We start from the raw sequence: 23,094 nt of genomic DNA, 5'->3' as shown, positions 1-23,094 counted from the left end.
ACAGGCAAACCACTAGTTCGAACTTAATTCGAACTAGGTAAACCTCATTCTACGAGGACTAACGCCTAGTTCAAATTAAGTAGTTCGAATTAAGGGCTGTGTAGCCACTTAATTCGAACTAGTGGGAGGCTAGCCCTCCCCAGCTTGCCCTGGTGGCCACTCTGGGCACCACCAGGGAAACTCGTCTGCCCCCCTCCCAGCCCCGGAGCCCTTAAAGGGGCACTGTCTGGCTACGGTGCCCGTGCCAGGTGCAAGCCTGCCAGCACCCAGCCAGCAGACCCTGCACCTGGCACGGCGCGTGCCAGCCACCCGCTGCCACCCAGCCCTCCGCCTCTTCCCGGGACCAGGCTGAAGGCTCCCAGGAGCCTGCCCGGGGCTTCAAGAGGCGGGCGCCCACCTGGTCTAGTGCGGAGATCGTGGACCTCATCAAGGTTTGGGGGGAGCCTCTAACGTCCACGACATCCACACTAGGCACAGGAAAGTGGCCGTCTAGGGCAGGATAGCTGCCAGCCTGGCCACCCAGGAGCAGGTTTCCATGAAAATCAAGGTGGTCCACAGAGACCCCCGACCCTGAGCCCTGAGCTTAGAACAGCCATACTGGGTCAGACCGAAGATCCATCTAGCCCAGTAGCCTGTCTACCGACAGCCGCCAATAGTAAGTACCCTAGAGGGGATGGACCGAAGACAATGACCAAGCCATTTGTCTCATGCCATCCATCTCCAGCCTTCCACAGACAGAGGCCAGGGACACCATTTCTACCCCCTGGCTAATACCACTCCATGGACCCAACTTCCATGACTTTATCTAACTTCTCTTTAAACTCTGTTCTAGTTCTAGCCTTCACAGCCTCCTGCAGCAAGGAGTTCCACAGGTTGACTCTTTGCTTTGTGAAGAACAACTTTCTGTTGTTAGTTTGAAGCCTGCTACCCATTCCTTTCCTTTGGTGTCCTCTAGTCCTTCTATTATGGGAACTAATGAAGAACTTTTCTTTATGCACCCTCTCCACACCACTCATGCTTTTATAGACCTCCATCATATCCCCCCTCAGTCTCCTCTTTTCTAAGCTGAAAAGTCCCAGTCTCTTTAGCCTCTCTTCATATGGGACCTGTTCCAAACCCCTGATGATTTTAGTTGCCCTTTTCTGAACCTTTTCCAAGGCCAAAATATCTTTTCTGGGGTGAGGAGATCACATCTGTACACAGTACTGAAGATATGGCGTACCATAGTTTGATACTTCCCCTCCTACTTGTTCCCCTGGCTTCCCCCTTCCAGCTCCCTCCTCCCAGGTTTCCTCCTCCCCTCTCCCACCCTCTCTCTTCCCCTCTCCCACCTCCTTTTCCCAGTCTCCCCCAGTTTTGTTCAATAAAGAGAGTTTCTATTTTTGAACACACGTGTCCTTTATTTTGTACATCAGGAAGGGGAGCTAGGGAGGGGTAAGTGGAAGGAGGTGAGGGAGGAATGGGGTACGAGCCCCGATGGGGAGGACTAGGGTGGCTCTGCGGGCTCCTCGGGGTGGAAGCTCTCCTGCAGCCCCCCAATTGACCCCCTTCCCTCCTGGATGGCAGCCTGCGGCAAGTGCAGCCAGGCTGATGGCCGAGTGCTATAATGTGCGAGTGTGGGCACTCAGGGCATTCCAAGCCAGGACTGCTTTGCTGTCCCTCATCGAGTTAGACAAGCAAGCGGGGAACCCTGAGAACTGTCTGTCCGGGGTGGGGGTCAGGTCCCTTTAAGCACAGCCCTCGGCTAGCCTGAGACAGCAGCTCCACGCTCTAAGTCCTAATCTGATGCCCTGCTGGCACTGCTTCCGGCCATCCTTAACTTCGGTTCAGGGTCCACTCAATGTGGACATGCTAGTTCGAATTAGCAAAATGCTAATTCAAACTAGTTTTTAGGTCTAGATGCACTAGTTCGAATTAGTGCTGTAGTGTAGACATATCCCTACTTCCTGCAGCTCTCATTGGCCGCAAATCGCCATTCCCAACTAATGGAAGCTGTAATTGCCCATACTTGCACAGGCTGGTATTCGCCTACCCTGATCTACACTGGTGGGAGAGTTTCCCTGTTGGTGCAGCTACTCCACCTCCCCAAGAAGCGGTAGCTGTGTTGACAGGAGAAGCCCTCTCATTGATATAGCGTTGTGTCCACCAGAAGATGGGTTGGTATAACTGCATCACACAGAGGGCAGGGCAAGATTTTCCACACTCCTGAGCAACAGTGTTACACCCAATGTAAGTGAGTAGTGTAGACCAGGCTAAATATTCTAGGATAGAAAAGCACCATGCCGCGCTCCTCATTCCAGGATCGAGACAGAGACGCTATGAGAGACCATAATAAACAAGGGAAAATCTGCTTCATGGCACCCACCCAGAGACTCCAAGAGCCCAAGTCTTTAGGTCAAAGTGTACGGAGGATAGTGTCAGGCAAGGGCCGTGAATAGGAGAGTCACAGCATCCTGGAGAAGTGGGCTGAACTAAAAAGCCAGACTGGGTCAGACCAATGGTCCACTAGGCCAGTATCCTGTCTTTCGCCAGTGGCCAATGCCAGCGTTTCAGAGGGAATGACTAGAACAGGCAGTTCTGCAGCCATCCCTCCTGTCACCTACTCCCAGCCTCTGGCAATGACTGCTCAGCGGGGTCTATTTAGTGTCTAGCTGAGCGGGTGAAAACAACCTCTTGGCTCAGACTGGCCAGTCAGGCTGGAAGGGTATTGTGGCAGTGAGGTTACTGCACGCCACAGACCACCAAGTGGGGAGGAAGTGGGAGCGCCGATGGGGCAGCAAGATAATGCACCGAGATTAGAGACACAGGTGGGAAACAAAAGGAGAAAAACATCTTAGCATAGAGATAGCTAATCCAAAGGAAATACCCCATGAGAGGGAGCGCGTGGGGGCAGCAGGAACGTCTACTCATCCAGGGTTACGTCAGTTTCTTATGTACTTATTCTCATGCCCTAGTGAGGCAGGCTGGGATTATTACCCCCACTGCACAGAGAGACTATGTGACTTGTCCAGGATCAGATGGGATGTTTGTGATGGGGCAGGAATTGACCCCAGGGCTCCCACAGCCCAGGCTACTGGGCACTCCTTGCTCTGAAGGCTGAGTGCAAGCCAGACAGGTGCTTGCATCGTAAACACCCCAAAGACGGCCTGCAGAAGTAGGCTGCACCCACATCAGGACAAGCCCCGAAAGCTCTGGGCTGGAGGCAAGGGACTGAAAAGCCCCATTAACTCCCTTTCCGTTCACTTCATACCACATGCTCAGAAGGTCCTTCCTCACCCTCTGAACATTACCCAGCCCTTCTGCAGAGACACTTTCAGTGTCCAGCCCAACAGGGGAATAAACACAAGAGACACCTCAGAGGAGGCACCAGCTGGGGAGTGAGGATACTCACAAAACAGCAATGTGGAGACCTGGGAGCAACACTTGCTCAGCACAGCCCACGCACCGAGGGAAGAGGATCCTAAAGGAAGAGACGCAGCAGGTCAGGGACCTGGACAGACACGATGCCTGGTTACAATAAACAGAGCAAAGGCTGGGGTCCCTCCCTTGAGCGGAAACGCGCTGTGTGTAGGAGATCTGTCCTCCGCACAAATTCATCAGAACTACCCAATTGACGCCAGTAAATGGGCTCCCTCCAACCTGAGCTGCAGAAACAGGCTAGGAGTTCTTCCAGCTCTGCAAGGAGTTCACATTCACCCCCAACATCACGGCCAAGACACGAGGAGAGTCAGGCAAGCCAGGAGCTCAACTGGCTGAATAGTCTTTGCTGCTGTTTTGACCCCAAGTGTACAAGGGAACTTCCCAGGTGCCCAGCTCCATGTTTGCCATCTCTAGCCTGAGGGTCAAGGGCAGAGGGGTTTCCTCACCGTCAATGGACCTACTGAAGGAATATTCACAATCCAAGAGAGGCAGCAGCTACATCACGCCTGGTTGACCTTCTCCTTGAAGAAGTTGACAAACTCCTGCATGAAAAGGACACAAGAAGGGCATAAATCAAAGATAAATAGCTTTCACCCAGACACTTGGAAGGGAATTCTCAAACACCAGCACTCTTTTGCCCCATTAACTGCCTGACATCTCCAGAGAGAGATCTTGGTGTCACTGTGGGTAGCTCTCTGAGAACATCCACTCAATGTGCAGCAACAGTCAAAAAAGCCAACAGAATGTTAGGAATCACTGAAAAAGGGATAGAGAATAAGACAAAGAATTTCTTATTGCCTTTGTATAAATCCATGGCACGCCCACATCTTGAATACTGCGGACAGATTAGGAATGTTAAATGTCAGTTAACTGAATAGTCGAGTAACCTCATGAATTTTTATCAGTTAGTCGATTATTCTATAGTCCTCGGGGGCGGGGCCAGCAGCCACTGTATCAGAGGCGGCAGCACAGGGTGGGAGGCGGGAGCTGGTCCATGAGGGGAGCCAGTCCCCCTTGTGGACTAGCTGCCTGTCACCCAATGCTGCTGCCTCTGATAAAGAGGCAGCAGCCCCTGTCTAAGGAGGGGTTTGAGCTCCAGACCTACACCCGGTGGAAGCCGGAACTGAGCTGGGCTCCCTGCCTACCTGGCTCCTAATACACTTTAAAAGCAGAGCAGAAGCAGAGGTACCACCCAGACCCGGCGTGAGCCAGAACTGAGCCGGGCTGCTAAAAAATTTACTGGCAAGGGCGAGGGGAGGGACATGCATGTATTCTATAGAATTAACCTCTATGCTTTTGCTTATCGGTTAAATGGTTAATCGACTACACTATTACCTCCCCAGTACAGATGTGGTCACCTCATTTCCAAAAAGATATCTTGGCATGGAAAAGGTTCAAAAACGGGCAACAAAAATGATTAGGGGTATGGAACAGGAGTCATATGAAGAGAGATTAAAAAGACTGGGACTTTTTGGTCTATAAAATCATGACAGGTGTGGAGAAAGTGAACAAGAAAAACTTATTTACTTGTTCCCATAACATAAGAACTAAGGGTCGCCAAATGAAATTAATAGGTAGCAGGATTAAAACAAACCAGAGGAAGTATTTCTTCATGCAGCGCATAGTCAACCTGTGGAACTCCTTGCCAGAGGTGTGAAGACCAGGACTTTAGCCAGGTTAAAAAAAAAACCTAGATAAACTCACAGAGGATAGGTCAATCAATACTTAACAGCCTGGATGGGTGGAATGGTGTCCCGAGCCTCTGTTTGTCAGGGGCTGGAAATGGGTGACAGGAGAGGCATCACTTGATGATTCCCTGTTCTGTTCACTCCCTCTGGGGCACCTGGCATTGGCCACTGTTGGATGACAGTATACTGGGCTGGATGGACCTTTGGTCTGACCCAGTATGGCCATTTTTATATGAATCAGAAGAGGGCATCAAGGCTGAAGAGCCTTGTCCCCTACCCTACCATAAGCAGCCCCAACATACAATCACCTCATTTCATAGGTGTGTAGGACCAGAAGAAACGGCTAAGTATTATCTAGACCATCCCTGACCATTGTGTCTCTAATCTGCTCTTAAAAATCTCCAGGGATGGAAATTCCACAACCTGTTGAGACATTTTATTGCAGTTCTTAACTACGTTGGCAATTAGGAAGCTTTTTGTCTCACAGGGAATCTCACAATAAAAATTTTGGTGGCCTCAGAGTGTGGCCACCAACTTGTGCTTGAGCCACTTCGACATTTTTTCCTAAAATACTTAACTTGAGAAAAAAGCATATGTGCACATGCATAAATCAGAGGGGGTTTTGCAGTATCACTAATAATGTACAGCTGTTTCTATTGTTTACAGAGAAGAAATCCAATAAGATGCTTTGCACATTCTTGTCTTTTTGGTTATTTGCTTTGCCCCGCCCCCTCTTTTTTGTTGTTGTGGGGGGGGGGGGGGGGGGTTATTTAGACTTGTAAGCAAGTCAGTCCGGTTGTGTGGAACGTGGTAGGTGTATGTTCTGTTAATGTTACTTCTAACAGCAGCAGGCTTGTTAGCTAGGTGGGAGGCAGCGAAAAGTGACATTAACAAACGTAGAAATATCATTTTTCACAGCAGACTTACTCAGTCCTGGCAAGCTGGGGGACAAAGTAAGCCTTGGATGGGGGTATGAGAAGGAGGCACTGGGGGCCAGGGGAGATAAGGACGAGGGGGGAATGGGCCTGAAGCCTACTGTGCAAGGAATGGAGCCTGCTGCTGTGCAGCCAAAATCTAAAGCCCAAAGCCCCCCAGAGCAAGGGGCCAAAGCCTGCCACCTGCTTCACAAGGGCTGACACTGAAAGCCTAAACCCCACTGCCCCTGGGAAAGTGAGGATCTCACACCAGCTGCCTGCTTCTCCAGCATTTGTGGCTCAAGAGGGGGCAGGGGCCACGCCCAACCCTTCCTTGTTACCCCAGGAGACGGGCCTCTGCTTTGTTCCCCCCACCCTGCCCCAATCACTGCCCAGGAGGCTGTGGGCACAATCATAGAATCATAGAGCTGGAAGAGACCTCAGGAGTCATCAAGTCCAGCCCCCTGCCCAAGGCAGGACCAATCCCAACTCAATCAACCCAGCCAGGGCCCTGTCAAGCCGAGACTTAAACACCTCTAGGGATGGAGATTCCACCACCTTTCTAGGTAACCCATTCCAGTGCTTCATCCCCCTCCTAGGGAAACAGTTTATCCTAATATCCAACCTAGACCTCCCCCACTGTAACTTGAGACCATTGCTCCTTGTTCTGCCATCCATCACTACTGTGAACAGCCTCTCTCCATCCTTTTTGGAACCTCCCTTCAAGAAGTTGAAGACAGCTATCAAATCCCCTCTCACTCTTCTCTTTTGCAGACTAAAACCCAAATCCCTCAGGCTCTCCTCATGCACTCCAGCCCCTAATCATTTTGGTCGCCCTCCGCTGAACCCTCTCCAATATGTCCACATCCTTTCTATAGTGGGGGGCCCAGAACTGGGGACACAATACTCTAGAGGTGTGGCCTCACCAGAGCCGAATAAAGGGGAATAATCGCTTCTCTAGATCTGCTGGCAATGCTCCTCCTGATGCAACCTAATATGCCATTAGCCCTCTTGGTTACAAGGGCAACAAGGGTTACAAGGCCTCTTGGTTACTGTTGACTCATATCCAGCTTCTCATCCACTGGAATCCCCAGGTCCTTTTCTGCAGAACTGCTATTTAGCCATTTGGTCCCCAGCCTATAGCAATGCTTGGGATTCTTCCTTCCCAAGTGCAGGACTCTACACTTGTCCTTGTTGAACCTCATCAGATTTCTTTGGGACCAATTCTCCAATAGGTCTAGGTCACTCTGGACCCTATCTCTGCCCTCCAGTGTATCTACCTCTCTCCCTAGCTTAGTATCATCCACAAACTTGCTGAAGGTGCAATTCACCCTCTCATCTAGGTCATTAATAAAAATGTTGAACAAAACCGGCCCTAGAACCGATCCTTGGAGCACTCCGTTAGAAACTGACCGCCAACCTGACATCAAGCCGTTGATCACTACCCATTGAACCCAACAGTCTAACCAGCTTTCTATGCATCTTACAGTCCATTTATCCAATCCATACTCCTTAACTTGCTGGCAAGAATATTGTGGGAGGCCGTATCAAAAGCTTTGCTGAAGTCAAGGTATATCACATCCACTGACTTTCCCATATCCACAGAGCGAGTTACCTCATCATAGAAGCTAATCAGATTGGTCAGGCACGACTTGCTCTTCGTGAATCCATGTTGACTATTCCTGATCACTTTCCCCTATTCCCATGGTCACCAACCAGTAGATCACGATCTACCGGTAGATCTCAGGGGCTCTAAGAGTAGCTCTTGAGCCCTCTCTGAACTGCACGCCTGCACAGTACATTTACATTAGATTTCCTCATTTGAGGAGCAGCTACTCACCGAGCAACAACACAGGTGAGTAGCTACGAGGAATGGTGGGAGCTGGGAGGTCGGGAGGGCTGAAACACCCCAGCAAGCTGACTGTGGCTTTCAGCTGAAAGTGGCTGCCCCATGCTCCAGCTGATTGGCGGCTTCTCCTCTGCGCCTGCCCATGTGGAGCTTGGTGCACCCTGGCTGAGCGCCATGGCCAGCTGGCCGGGCAGCCACTTCTCTTCCCTCCAGCCGGGCTGCCCTGCGCTCAGCCTAGGGAGGCTGCGTCTAGCTCCAGCTGTGCTGGAGCAAGCTTCCCAGGCTAGGCGCAGGATCACAGATGCCCATCTGATGGACAGTATACGACTAGCAATCTCAGACTACAACCCAGACTTCAAGACACTGGCAGATACTGTTCAGTCACAGGTGTCACACTGAGACTTTGTTATTGGAAGAAAAAATATATAATTATCAATACTTGATTTTAGATTTACAAAATAGCAGAGAACAAAATGTATAATTGTAAATGCTTCATTTGACATTTAAATAGCATGAATTAAAAACAGACTGTTTAACAGAGTGTATAAGGGCTGGGGATAGCAAGTGATGGACAGGAGAATAGAGAGGGTGGGGCTTCAAGGAAGGGGTGGGGCTTCAAGGAAGGGGCGGGGCAGTAGATCTTCGCCTGTTCTGAGACTTAAAAAGTGATCTTGGGTGTAAAAAGGTTGGAGACCGCTGCCCTATTCCCAGTGCTTCAAAAAATGGATTCCTTGAGGATCCCCTCCATGATTTTTCCAGAGAATTAGGTAAGGTTGACTGGTCTGTAGTTCCCTGGATTGTCCTTCTTCCCTTTTTTAAATATGGGCACTACATTTGCCTTTTTCCAATCATCTGGGATCTCTGCAGATCTCCACAAATTTTCAAAGATAATGGCCAAAGGCTCTTCAATGACATTTGCCAAATCCCTCAGTACCCGCGGATGCATTAAATCTGGACCCATGGATTTGTTTATGTCTAGCTTTTCTAAATAGTTCCTAACTTGTTCTTTCCCCACCAAGGGCTGTCCACCTCCTTCCCATACTGCGTTGTCTAGTACATTTGTCTGGGAGCTGATCTTGTCCGTGAAGACAGAGGCAAAGAATGCATTGAGTACTTTTCCCACATCATCTGTCACTTGGTTACCTCCCTCATACAGTAAGGGCCCCACACCCTCTCTGATCACCCTCTTATTGCTAACATGCCTGTAGAAATCTTTCTTGTTATCCTTCACATCCCTTGCTAGCTGCAGTTCCAATTGTGCTTTTGCCTTCCTCATAACTCCCCTACATTCTCAAGCAATATATTTATACTCCTCCGTAGTCATTTGTCCAAATTTCCACTTCTTGTAAGCTTCCTATTCGTGTTTAAGCTCACCAAGGATGTCCCCGGTAGGCCAATCTGGTCACCTACAATATTTGCTTTTCTTGCTGTGCATCGGGATGGTTTCTTCCTGTGTCTTCAATAAGGCTTCTTTAAAATACTGCCAGCTCTCCTGGACTTCTTTCCCCTTCATGTAAGCATCCCAGGGAATCCGCCCATCGGTTTTCTGAGGGAGTCAATGTCTGCTTTTCTGAAGTCCAGGGTGTGTATTTTGCTACTCTCTTTTCTTCCTTTGGTCAGGATCCTGAAATCTACCATCCCATGATCACTGCTTCCTAGCTGGTCACCCACTTCTACTTCCCCTACTAGTTCCTCCCTGTTTGTGAGCAGGAGGTCAAGCTGCGCATTGCCCCATGGCGGTTCCTTCAGCACTTGTACCAAGAAGTTATCCCTAACATTCTCCAAAAACTTCCTGGAAAAGAAAAGAAACTCTGTTCTACCAGGAACTGAGCAGTGATAGCAGCAGCAGGTTGGGCTGTCGCTCTGAGGAGTCTGCTCTAAGCATAAGCTTATCAGACAGTTAAGTAGTGACGTGACTACAGGCAGCTCCCGACTTGCAATGCGATCGGTTCCTGGGGAAGCGTTGCAAGGCGGGAGCGCTGTAACTTGAACCCTCATTTACGATAGGCATTGTGCTTCATCGTAAATGTGGGCTGAGGACGTAAGTTGGGGGGTTTTGGCTCCTTCCGCACTTACAAAAATGGTTAAGTGCGGGAGTCGCAACTCAGGCGGTCACATCTTGGGGGTTTCCTGAAGTCACTCCCCCCCACCTTACTTCCTGTGGGTCTCTTGTACATTTCAAAGGCTGAAATGCTGCAGTGGGAATGTGGGGCCAGCAGGCCTATCAGAGGAAGGGGGGAGGGGGGAATAGGGCAGGCTGCTGAGAAGCAGCCCCTATACGCAGCAGCCAAGGCTGGCTGTGGAAAGAGGCTACTGCTGGAACAGGCACTGCCCGCGGCCAGCTGTGGCCACTGTGAACAGAGGATGCTTAGGTACTGGCCTCTGTTTGTGGCGGACAGGGCTGGCCGCCATGAACAGGGTCCGCTGGACTCAAGTGAGAGCCAGGACCATGCAGTCCCAGCTTGCGCTGATTGCTGCGCCTCTATTTTAAATGCAATAAGAGCCCAGCGACTCTTACTACATTTAAAATGCAGAGCCTCAGCGTGGGTGGCTCCTGGAGCCAGCATGAGCCTGATAACCACATTTTAGTATCCTTAGTTACGCTTTATGATTCTAGCTACTTCGTTGCGTGTCTTGGCTTTTCTAATTTTGTCCCTCCATATATCTGATGTTTGTTTATATTCATTTCTTATACTCTGACCGAGTTTCCATTTTTTGTATTACTTTTTTTTAAATTTCAGATCACTGAAAATCTCTTGGTAAAGACAGGGTGGTCTCTTGCCCTGCCTCCTATCTTTCCTATGCAGTAGGCTAGTTTGCACTTGTCGCCTTAACATCTCTTTGAAAAATAACAACAAATAATAAAACGCATCATGAAGGCAACAGAGTTGATGGAAATGAGTGTTTAGAAATTGAAATTAACACATCTGAGGTGGAACATAATCTTAAAGAGCTTAACGCTCTCAAATCAGTGGGACTGGATAGTTTCCCTCCCATAATACTGCAAGAACTGGCAGGTGAATTAGTTAATCTGGCAGCAGGAATTTTTATTAACTGCATGTACGCATGGATAGCATCATAGAGCAAGAAAATGGCTAACATTTTATCTATATTTGAGAAAGGAAAAAATTCTGGACAACTACAGACCTGTTAGTCTGACTTCAATAGAATGTGCATCTTTGAATTATGAAGCAAACAATCATTAAATTCCTAGAGGCAAACGGAGAAGGGGATGTAATGCAATATGGGTTCCCAAAGGTAGATCATGCCCAACTAATCTGAAAACTTTCATTGAGAAAATAATCCATTTTTAGATAAGAGAACTGAAGTAGATTTAATTTACCTAAGCCTCAATAAAGCACATGATAATTTCCTGTTTGGTACAGTATTAGTAAAATTAAGGAAGACAGGCATCAGTACTAGGGCTGCTAGCATTTAAGCTGATGTTTATCAGTTATTGTTATCGATTAAACTGCCCTGCTTCTAGGGAGGTGGCTTTGCTGTGGCAGCAAAGCCGCTTCCCCGGGAACAGAGCTGGCAGCTCCGCTAATGGGGGAGGCTTCACTGTGGGCTCTTGTAGCATGAAGCCTATTTAAGATTTATACTGCAGAGATCGCAGCACATGTAACCACTACAATTTTTGGCGGTTACCTTTATTAAACAACTTTTAAATATCCCTAATCAGTACAAGCATTGGCTAAGGAACTGGCTAGAGGGGCGAAGACAATGGCATGTGCTGAAAAACCAACTATCTGACTGAAAGAAAATTATTAGCTGCGTTCCTCAAAGATTTGTCTTGACATCAACACTACTGAATACCTTTATTAATTCAGGTCTTAGAGGGGTAGCCATCTTAGTCTGAATCTACAAAAACAAGGAGTCCTTTGGCACCCTGAAGATTAACAGATTGATTTAGACATAAGCTTTCGTGAGTAAAAAGCGCTTTGTCAAATGTATCTATGTATCTGACAATTTTTTTTTTCCACTAGGGATGTTACATTTTGTTTAATCAGGTAATCAAGTAGTCAATGGAATTCTCTGGCCCCAGGACCTAACCCGGCTGTGGTTCTGCTTTTTAAACATAGGAACAGCTGCCTCGCTCTTACTACATTTAAAAGGCAGAGGCACAGCGGGGACCAGGCATGAGCTCGGACAGCTGATTCCTGGCTCACGCCTGGTCCCCCACTGTGCTTTTAAGTCAGCTCCCCCAAGCATTGGCTCCTGCTCCCCCACCTTGCTGCCTCTGTTAGGGGCGGGGGGGGGGGGGGCCTAGTTAAGTAGCCAGTTACATACCTATTTTTTATCCACAAAAGTTTATGCCCAAGTCAATCTGTTAGTGTTTAAGGTACCACAGGACTCCTCGTTGTTATTCATCCATTCCAATACCAAAACGGACCACTGCGACCATAACCTGACATCTTATAAAACAAAGGGCAGAGAACTTCCCTAAAATAATACCCAGAGCAGATTTTTGAGAAAAACAGCCACCCTTGATTTAATAATTACTACTGATGGAGATCCACAATCCTTGATAAATTGTACTATTGGCTAATTACTCTCACTGTAAAAAATTAAAACCTTATTTCTTATCTCAATTTTTCTAGCTTCAGCTTTCAGGCACTGGATCATGTTATACCTTGGACTGCTAGACTTAAGTGCCCATTATTAAATTTTTTGTTCCCCATATAAACATAGACTGTGATCACGTCACCCTTTAACCTTCTCTGTTGTAATAAATCAATTATGCTCCTTGAGGATACTTTCTAATCCCTCAACTGTTTGAGGCTTCTCTCTGTACCTTTCCTGATTTATCAACATCCTTCTTGAATTGCGGGCACCAGACCTGGATACAGGATTCCAGCAATGTACACCAGTACCACAGAGGTAAAAACTTCTCTACTCCTATTTCACATTTCCCTGCCTGTATGGTCCAGCAATGCATTTGCTCTTTTGGCCATAACATCACACTGTAAGGTCATGTTCAGTTGATTAGCTCACACAACACCCCAATCCTTTTCAAAGTAAGTGCTTTCCAGGACAATCTCTCCCAAGCATATGCCTGACCATGTTCCAAGGTACAATCCTTATTGAAAACTGAAGTAAAACATTTTAGGAACATACCTAGATTACCTTTAGTCTTCTCCCCATTCACACCGCACAGTGACCCACTCGCTGTCTTCCTTGTTCTTTTATTTGTATCAGCAGCTCTCAATCAGGAGTCTGAGGCTCCCTGGGGGAGGGGGAAGGGGTCACAAGCAGCTTTCAGTGGGTCCACCAACAATTGGGGCATTAGACTCAAAGGGCCCCAAGGCACAAAGTTGAAACCCTACCTCTGAGGGCTGAAGCCAAAGTCTGCGAATTGGTTTGGAGCCCTGAGCAACCACCTGCTTGCTACCCCTTAATGCCAGCCTGGCTTTTACATGCAGAAAAACAATTGTGGCCCAGCTGTGACAAAAAAAAGTTTGTCTAGTGGGGGGAGAGCTAAGAAAAAAGAATGAGCATCCATTTTATATAATTGCACAAAGCTCCATCCTACACCAAGAGGGGAGATGCCTAAATTGCTGCTCAGATATGCAGCAGTCTATTAAGCACTGCAGAGGTGCTCAGGGCTGCGGCAGGGATGCCTCTTTCCCCTGGCCCCAGCACAGCCCAGTCCTGCTGCTGAGAAAAGTCGCCCAGCTCCAACCTAGACCTGCAACAGACAGGGTGGGAGAGGAGGAGGGGATGCCTAGGTTTTCCAGGGCCAGCAGAGAAACACCTATCCTGCAGCCCCAGCTCTAGAGCTGCTGCAGCGGAGTGGCATTTCTCCTCCTAGCCCAGGAGCTGCTGATGAGGGGAGAGAAAACTAAGGGTGAAATCCTCTCTCCCCACCATAACCTCAGGGAAACCGGCACCCAAAAGTCCTCATCTCTGCCCCCACAATCTGCCTGACCCCGCGCTCCTCCAACCCCCTGCTCCAGCCCTGAGCCCCTCATCCCCACTCCTCCTCCCAGGACCTCAACCCTCTGACCCAGGGCTCAGCCCCCCTCCAATAATGTTGTGAGGTGCGCCAAGGGGGAGGTGTGATGTGTTCACGTCACCTCCACATCTGTGTGCCTAAAAGACGCGCTCTGCACACTCCGGGGGAAACGAGAAGGAATAATGGGCCGTGCCCAGCTACTGCCCCCCAGACCCTGCCTGCCCCACACGGGGGGGAGGGGCCGTGCCCAGCTACCACCCCCCCAGACCCTGCCCACCCCACACGGGGGGAGGGGCCGTGCCCAGCTACCACCCCCCCAGACCCTGCCTGCCCCACACGGGGGGAGGGGCCGTGCCCAGCTACCGCCCCCCAGACCCTGCCTGCCCCACACGGGGGGAGGGGCCGTGCCCAGCTACCGCCCCCCAGACCCTGCCTGCCCCACACGGGGGGAGGGGCCGTGCCCAGCTACCGCCCCCCCAGACCCTGCCCACCCCACACGGGGGGAGGGGCCGTGCCCAGCTACCGCCCCCCAGACCCTGCCTGCCCCACACGGGGGGGAGGGGCCGTGCCCAGCTACCGCCCCCCAGACCCACACGGGAGCTTCCTACCAGCGGCGCCCTCCATCACTCACCGGAGTGGGGGGGGCGGGGCACAGCCGCTGCCCCGGAACCGGAAAGGCGAAAGCGTCACCGCCCCGCCGGCGGGTGCCGATCACGTGACTGGATTACCTCAGCCAATGGCGGCCCGTCCGCTCGCGGCGGGCGGGGCAAAGGGGGGGGGGGTTCTGCAGCGCGGCCACGTGGCGGGAGCGCGGGCCGGGCCCTGTGTGAGACGATGGGGGGGGTGGAGGCGCTGCTGCCCCCCCCCCCCAATGAGCAACTGCGGAGTGTGCTGGGGGTGCACGTTGGCACTCAGCACAGACACGTTATTCTGCACTGGGGTGGGGAAAGCAGAGGGGACATTGCACCCCCCCCCCCGGGACATCCCCCCCGCACCCCCCCCCCCGGGACATCCCCCCCCCGCACCCCCCCCAGCGTTCCCTGTAAGCTGTGCGCTTGGGTCACCCGCAGCGAGCAGCACGTTTCTACTGGTGAACGGCTGCACGTGCTTCCCTGCACATCACATTTATTCTGCTAACATGGCGCATGGGCATGTACTTGGCAGAGTTCACCCCCATCCCGACACCTGCCCCTTCTGCAGCACGAGGGAGAACCTGGCGCACACCTACCCAGAATGCATCAGGTTGCAGCCCCTTTTCCAGCTCCTGAACCTCTTGCTGAGTGTGTGGGTGCACTTTGCCTCACTCCTTTTTATTTATGCACAGCCCACCCAGCGTCCCCACAAAGTCGTGAGTCCTTGTCAACCTCCTCTTGGCCCTGGCAAAAGCCGCTATATACGATACCAGCAGAAGGATGCTAGATGAGAGGGTGCTCTGCGACTGTGGGGCCTACTTCTGCTCCTACCTAGTCTCACACATCCAGGCAGAGTTCCTCTGGGCAGCGTCCACTGGCTCTGTGGATAGCTTCGAGGAGCAGACCCCGTCTGAGGTTCTCTGCTCTGTATCACTATCCAGTTCCCTCATTTTAAACCTTTGACTACACCCCAACCCTGGTTTTCATCATTTGTCCCCCATAATCAACTGAACCCTGGGTCCAGTTGTCCTTCCTGCAAGGCTGGGGCTCCCCCTAACATAGGGGAACCGGTGCTGATGCTCCAGCCGCCCGCCTAACACTCACGGGGCTGGAGCACACAACATCTCCTCTCTTAGGCCCCTCCCTCCGAAGGCTCTGGTGTGCGAGGGGAATGTGGATAATGTCTTTCTCATTTGGGGGGGCTGCCTCAATGAGGGTTTGGGGGGTTGCTTCTCACTTGTGTGTGGCCCCCCACTGATTTTTCTGTGGGGCAGCAGCCCTCAGCCCGAAAAAGGTTCCCCACCTTGTGCTACACCTTTAATCTATGGATCAGAGTGATTCCGCTGCTCCGTAAGGGTTTCTCTAAAGCAGGCCCTGGCTGTAGTACACAGACAGTCCCTTTCCAAACCAGGAGCTGGAGAGATTGGGTTTGGAGGGAGAATTTGCCTCTGCTCTGAGAGAATGTGTCTGGCGGACTGGAGCCTTGTGGCCAGTGTATTCGGTCTGTGAGACAACGCTGATGCCGCAAGTATTACTGCAGCCACATCCTGCTTGTGCTTTCCTATGACCCTGGATATCAGGGGAATGACATACAGGAGGCCTTGAGACCAGGAAAATGGGAGAAGTACTCTGGAGGGAGCCAGTTAGTTAGTGACAGACATGGGCGATCTCCTCTGTGGAACACAGGGTCCAGAGCAGAGACCCTTGTGGGACTAGTGAGAACTGCAATTGAGGTAACCCACAGGCCTGTTTCTTCCCACAGCTCGTACTCTGGGTTACAATCTCTAAGCAACTAGCAGAGGTGCCTCAGCCTCCCCTTTCATCAAGAGCCCAGGTAACTTCCTCAGAAGTAGCATTCCTCTTTCTGAGATCCGCAGGGCGGCCCATGCCTTCCCCGTGCATTAACCTAGGATCTGATTCCTGGTTGTGATGCCAGATGTGGGGGATCCTTGTTTAGTCAGCTCTGAAATATTGGGTACTCTAAAAGGGTACAGCTTGCTCAGGAAGGGAAGGCGGGGAGGGGGAGGAAAGGGAGGAGGTGTTGCCTTGTGTATCAAATTTATAAACACTTGCACTGAGATTTAGGCAGAAGTGTGGGGGGAGGCAGAACTTTTGAAAGTTTCTAGGTAAAGATATAAGGGTAAAAAACCAAGAGTGATGTCATGGTAAGGGTGCATTGTAGACCACCTCGCTAGGAGGAAAAATAGATGAACTAGGATTTCCCCTAGCTCCCAAACAAATATTAGGAAGGTACTAGCTAGTTGCTAGGGTGAACGCCACGTGACAAGGACTCCCATAAAGAGCAAGTACTTTCCATAGAGTTACTGTGGTTCTAGCTGCTTTATCAGTGGGAAGCCACTACTCACCCTTCTCTGCTTGAACTGGGTTTGATACTCAAAGGCTGTGTCTACACTGGCAAGTTATTCCGGAAAATCAGCCACTTTTCCGGGAAAACTTGCCAGCTGTCTACACTGGCCACTTGAATTTCCAGAAAAGCGCTGACGATCTAATGTAAAATCATCAGTGCTTTTCCGGAAAAACTATGCTGCTCCCGTTCAGGCAAAAGTCTTTTTCCGGAAAACTGTTCCGGAAAAGGGCCAGTGTAGACAGCACAATAGTGTTTTCTGCAAAAAAGCCCCGATCGCGAAAATGACGATCGGGGCTTTTTTGCGGAAAAGCGCGTCTAGATTGGCCACAGACGCTTTTCCACAAAAAGTGCTTTTCCGGAAAAGCGTCCTGCCAATCTAGACACGCTTTTCCGAAAATGCTTTTAACGGAAAACTTTTCCGTTAAAAGCATTTCTGGAAAATCATGCCAGTGTAGACGTAGCCAAAAGGTTTTCTCCTGCAGCCCACAGCTAGAACAGCAACGTGCAACCAAGGCTAGTGACTGGGCCACATGAGTGACCCTCCGTCACCTCAGTGGGCCGCAAGATTATCGTAACCAAGACGGTCTCCTAGAACAGGGCAGTTTGCTCATAGTGCTTGTGTACCTAGAATTTGCAGGGTGTGCCAATGGGACCATGGCAGCGCTGTGATTGGCTGCAGCGGGAGCACCCGGCTCTCACAGTGTGTGGGGGCACCAATGGGACCATGGCAGCACTGTGATTGGCTGCAGTGAGCACACAGGCCACAAGTTGCCCACCACTGGTCTAGATACCCAGGGAAGACAAAGTGGCTCTAGAGACTCTGGAAGGAGCCGGAGCCAGAGCCAGAGGATGGATTGCTCCAGCTGGCAGAGTGTTGGCCACTACTAAGACCGGCCAGCCACTTAGGGGGAAGGGCTACATCTCGCTCCCACAGCCAGAAAAGGGAGCAAGAGGCAGGCAGAGCGAGTGGGAGTAGGAGCACATTCAAGGGGCTAGTGCTGCTCCAACCGCTGCTGGTCAAACCAGAGACACATGAACTGTCAGTAAAATCCCCCTGGACTGACACAGAAGAACTCCAGGCTGCCGGGCACCAGGAAGTCGAGGCTGCAAGAAGCGGGTGATGGGTGGCAGCTGGAGAGGCCAGGAGGCACTGGTTTCCCCAGAGCAAGGGTTCCCAAACTTTTTGACACGGGGACCAGTAAATCCATTCACAAATTTTTGGAGGACCAGTAATGGTCATTTGCATATTTGCATATTCATTAATCAAATGATGAATATTCAAATAAGTTATTTCTGGTCCTCCCAAAACCCCCAGTGCCAGCTTTAGCAAAGCTTTTGATATGGTCACCCATAATATTCTTGCAAGTTAAGGAATATGGATTGGATAAATGGACTGTAAGACAGACAGAAAGCTGGTTAGACCAGGGTTTCCCAAACTTTTTACTTTAGTTGGAACCCTTTTTTTTCCAGTACTGTTTTTTGCAGCCCAAAAATATAAACACATAAAAAACAAACTGAGAAAATACCAGACATATAACAGGTCTGGTATTTTCTCATTAGGCAAATTTTATTATTACTAGATGTATCAGTTTGTAGTTTCAAACTGCCTGGCTGGTAAATGTGCTCAGGCTGCATGAGTGTGTCTACCAGCCAGTTCGCAAGTACTCGAGGGTGTGTGTGTGTGGGGGGGGGGGGGAACAATAGAATCCCCGGGTTGGACTAACTTGTGCTTTGCGGGGGGGGGGGGGGGGGGGGGGGGAGAAGGGGGGCAGCGCCCGAGAGCTGCATATGACTGGGTCAGTCTCGCTCCCTGCCAGCTGATTCGCTCCCCACCCTCCGCCTCTGGCCAGCCCCACTTCCCCCAACCCCCTCCCGGACAGCCAGTTTCCCCCCCCCCCCCCCCCCCCGCTTCTTCTCCCAATCTCCCTTGGCCAGCCCAGCTGCCTGCTTCTAGCCCTGCTTCCTGCAGCTGCTTCTGCCCCCCTCCCCCATCTTCCCCAGCCAGCTCCCTACCCCCGACCTCGTGCCCCTCGGCAGCCCTGCTTCCACCGGCTCCCCAATCTCCCCGTCCCGTCCCACCCCGATTCCCCCGTCCAGTACTGCTTCCGGTGGCCGGCTCTCCCCTCCTCCTCCTCCCGCCGCCCTCCCCTAGCTAGGACTCTGCCGGGAACTGGAACATCTGGCTGCAGACTCCGCCCAGGCCAGCTTGGGGGACCCGACCCCACACGGGCACTCCGGGAGCACAGAACACCCCGGCAACCATGCTGAGGCCCGGTAGTTTTTTCCTGCGGCCCGCTATGGGGCCGTGGCCCATAGTTTGGGAAACGGTGCCCCAGAGTATGGGGAGCAGACCCTCGACTGGCTCTGAGGGTGGAGTGCCCCCTAGCGTTAACTTAGGGTTAAGGGTACGGACCTTAGCTAATATAGATACACTCCCCTGGCAATGATGCAACTTAGCCTCTGTTAGCGTCCAGCCGCAACAGCACAAGTCTCTCTAAGGCTACGTCTAGTCTGCAAGCCTCTTTCGAAAGAGCGTCTAGACTACAACCAGTACTTTTGAATACAAGCCACTTTTTTGAAAGAGAGCACCCGGGCAGTCTGGATGCTCTCTTTCGAAATAGCAGTTTGCATTACATAGCGCCTTTTTTCGAAAGAGCACTTTCAAAAAACGCATTCTTCCTTGTAAAACGGGGCTTTCTGTGCTCGAAAAAACTGCTGCGTTCTTTCCATTTCCTTTTGAAAGAATGCGGCAGCAGTTGGTAAAAAAATTTTTACGTAGGTAAAAAAATTTCGAAAAAAGGTCACTTTTTTTGAAAAATCCCTGTAATCTAGACATACTCTAAGGGAGCTAGCTACGGGGTAGCTCCGCCTGGGTACAAGAGGATCTATGGGCACTTAACCTGCTGCCTTAGCAATGCGAGCTGCCAGCTTTTTGGCATTTGCGGGCTGAGCAGGGGGCTACTGTGACTCAGTATTGTACCACTGCGGTTTGGCGGGAGACCACGTAAGATGAGTAGGGTTCATGCCCAGAACCTGAGTAATTCTGTTTGGTCTCCCTACACACATTCCTCTCCCCCCAGGATTTTCACATGGTGCCCTTTTTCACTGTGGCACACCATTGCTGTGAGACGTCTGTGGTGCTGCACCCCAGAGCTGACAGTGATGTACCCCTCCTCCGTCTAGCTCTGGGCTCGTGGAAAGGTTCAGGAGTCAGTCAAGGTGTGTTTGTACTGGTTTTATTGTATCCATCACAACGCACCTGGCCAGTGGGGCAGTGGAACTGCTCTCATTTACAGCCAGGGATACAGGCACCAAGAGGTGAGTGACCAACCGGGGCCACAAAGCAGCAGGAGGCTGGCTCCCTGTTCCCCAGTGGGGCTGGACCAGTCGCCAGGTAGGAGCCGGTGCTCTAGTCCCACCCGCCTCAAGTCAGAGGGGGCAGAGGAGGCATCCAGCCTGCACGAGGCATGGCCTTCACGAAGCTCTGAGAGCCACGCCTGTATCTGCAGCAAAGCCAATGGCCCAATTCACACTCCAGCCAAGGGCGCCTGGCCATCGGCTACAATGGGAGCAGGAGCAGCCCTTACATTTCTTCAGCCCTGCCTGGCCAGGATTTGGGGGCCAGTGACTGCATGGACCCCGTACTCAGCCTTTGTCCAGAAGTGGCCTCCTTTGTGGCAGGGCACTGGTGCATATGACTAACCCCTATAAATATAGTGCAAAGCAAATGAACCTCGCAGCTGTGTAGCCATGGACAAGGTGCCCCTGCAGAGCCCCTCGGGCCAGACTCTGCCCCAGCCAGCCAGCTCCAGGGGGGAGGAGGGAGTTCAGAGAGTGGAACTGCAGAGTGACTGTGCCGACAGCGAGGGGACTGCGAGGAGGTGGAAGTAGACAGGCGCCAGGTGTGGGTGGAGCCTTCCCAGGCAGCCACACCCCCAGTCTCTGTGCTCTCATTCTCTCCACTCCCCCAGATCTCAGTTGGTCTTCTGGAGGAACAAGCAGTCCCTTCCACAAGCAGAGTGCCCGGCCCAGCCAGAGCAAGGGGCTCCCTGCCAGGACAGGTCTGAAACAAGGCTTGGCTGCTCCTCACACGTCTCCCAGCATCGTGCCCAGCTCCGCCCGCTCGTAGGCCTCCTTGAAGTGACTGGGGAACATGTTACTTCCCACCAGACTGGCCGTACCCTCGACGTCCCCCGTGGCACTGTCCCCAGGTGCCAGGAACGGGGCAGGGCTGCTCTGCACTGGGCTATAGGCATCCAACAGGAACTCTGGGCCGAGGCAGGCTGGCAGCTCCATGGCAGGGCAGGCGGCAGGCAGCACGTCCCTCTGGTTCAGGCAGCTGTAGGAGGCATAGTCCTGGCCCAGGTACAAATCGAAGGGTTCAGGCAGTGTGATGTGATCCAGGTTGGGGTGGAGGGCAAAGCCTTCCTCTGCAATCAGAACATGACAGGCTCAGTCAGCCTTGGCACTGGAGATGGACCAGATCAGCTGGGTTGTAGGGCAGCAGGCCGGGAGGCAGAGGCCAGTGCCTTGGGGGCTCCATAGCACAGCATGTTTTGGGGCGACTTCTCGGGACAGAGCACCCCAGCTCCCATCGGCTGCCCTGGGAATTGGGAGCCATGGCCCTGACGTCGTTGCCATCCCATGAAAAGGGGCTTCCCCCCATGTGTGGGAATCATTGCACCCCCCCAGATCGCCTCCTCAGCCCCCCACTTCTCCCCATCCAGTGTGGAGAGGTCAGAGCGCCACTGAGCTCCGGCCTGGTCCCCTCCCATAGCATCCCCCAGACAAACACACTGTGTGTGGAGGGGTCACTGCACAGGGTCACCTGGCAACCACTTGCTAATCCATGTCCTGACCCACAACACTGACCTGTTCCCTGGGGGGTGATTAAATGGTCCATGTAACCGGGCTTCTTCTTCCTCTTCTTGGCTTCAATCCCATGAGGGTCTGAGGGATGATCAGAGAAGGCACCTCACAGTCCTGGCACAGGCACAGCCTGGACCCACAATGGACATCCAAAGGAACCAAAAACTGATTCCCCTGTCCCCTTGAACTACAGGGGCCTGAAGGCTGCACTCCCGGCTGTCACACCCAGAGCGATGGATGGGGGCAGGATGACCCATCATGCTGAGCGGGTTGGAGGAGGGTGGGGGATCAACCACCACAGTGAGCAGGTTGGATGGGAGGTGGTATCGGCATCCTACTGAGTGGGATGGGTGCGGGGGGGAGGGTAGAACATCATGTTACATGGGGTATATGGGGGGGGATCAAACGTCAAGCTGAGCAGATTGGATTGGGGGGTTGGCCATCACGCTGAGTATGTTGGATGGAGGGGGAGACCATCACGCTGAGCAGATTGGATGGGGAGGGATCAACCATCATGCGGAGCGGGTTGGATGCGGGGAATCGATGGTCACAGTGAGCGGGTTGGCTGGGAAGGGAAATCGACCTTCACTCTCAGCGTGTTGGATGAGGAGAATGGCCGCCACAATGAGCGGATGGCTGGGGGGTCGCCCATCACACTGAGTGGGCTGGATGGATGTGGTCGGCCCTCACACTGATATTGTTGGATGGGGATGTTGTGCCGAGTGGCTTGGGGGTGGGGGACCAGCTGTCACACTGAATTGGTTGGTTGAGGGTTATCGGTGGTTGGACGGGGGGCAGTGTTGGCCATCGTGGTGATCAGGTTGGACGGCAGGGGGATCAACCATCACACTGAACGGCATGGATGGAGGGGGGGCTAGGGCGTCACGCTGAATGGCGTGGATGGGGGAGTTGGCTGTCACGCTGAGTGCAATGGATGGGGGTGGGCTGTCACTGAGCAGGGTGGCTGGGGGGGTGGGCTGTCACGCTGAGTGCAATGGATGGGGGTGGGCTGTCACTGAGCAGGGTGGCTGGGGGGTGGGCTGTCACGCTGAGTGCAATGGATGGGGGTGGGCTGTCACTGAGCAGGGTGGCTGGGGGGTGGGCTGTCACGCTGAGTGCAATGGATGGGGGTGGGCTGTCACTGAGCAGGGTGGCTGGGGGGGTGGGCTGTCACGCTGAGTGCAATGGATGGGGGTGGGCTGTCACTGAGCAGGGTGGCTGGGGGGGGGTGGGCCGTCACGCTGAGTGCAATGGATGGGGGTGGGCTGTCACTGAGCAGGGTGGCTGGGGGGTGGGCTGTCACGCTGAGTGCAATGGATGGGGGTGGGCTGTCACTGAGCAGGGTGGCTGGGGGGTGGGCTGTCACGCTGAGTGCAATGGATGGGGGTGGGCTGT

General features: G+C 52.2%; 2 protein-coding genes across 11 annotated transcripts in view; both read right to left on the bottom strand.

Moving 5' to 3' along the window:
* The window catches only part of CLASRP (CLK4 associating serine/arginine rich protein), a 43,751-nt gene extending 29,266 nt beyond the window's left edge, over positions 1–14,485 (bottom strand). The window contains exons 1-4 of one of the 6 annotated variants that reach the window (XR_012898609.1): positions 14,439–14,485; positions 12,993–13,101; positions 3,867–3,962; positions 3,392–3,460 (exon numbers count right to left, since the gene is read on the bottom strand). The gene's annotated coding sequence lies outside the window, so the exon portion shown is untranslated. The remainder of the gene's footprint in view (positions 1–3,391; positions 3,461–3,866; positions 3,963–12,992; positions 13,102–14,438) is intronic. The other 5 variants (XM_075914380.1, XM_075914382.1, XM_075914381.1 and 2 more) reach the window with 5 other exon arrangements.
* Positions 14,486–20,050: 5,565 nt separating this feature from the next.
* The window catches only part of RELB (RELB proto-oncogene, NF-kB subunit), a 29,834-nt gene continuing 26,790 nt past the window's right edge, over positions 20,051–23,094 (bottom strand). For all 5 annotated transcript variants that reach the window (XM_075914388.1, XM_075914389.1, XM_075914385.1 and 2 more), the window contains exons 11-12: positions 21,703–21,780; positions 20,051–21,260 (exon numbers count right to left, since the gene is read on the bottom strand). In XM_075914388.1, the coding sequence (XP_075770503.1) occupies positions 20,917–21,260; positions 21,703–21,780 (422 nt within the window). In that variant the 3' untranslated portion in view covers positions 20,051–20,916. The remainder of the gene's footprint in view (positions 21,261–21,702; positions 21,781–23,094) is intronic.

The sequence above is a fragment of the Pelodiscus sinensis genome, chromosome 33, assembly GCF_049634645.1.
Source record: "Pelodiscus sinensis isolate JC-2024 chromosome 33, ASM4963464v1, whole genome shotgun sequence".
In the NCBI taxonomy this organism is placed as follows: domain Eukaryota; kingdom Metazoa; phylum Chordata; order Testudines; family Trionychidae; genus Pelodiscus; species Pelodiscus sinensis.
This window is presented reverse-complemented; position numbering and strand designations above follow the sequence as displayed.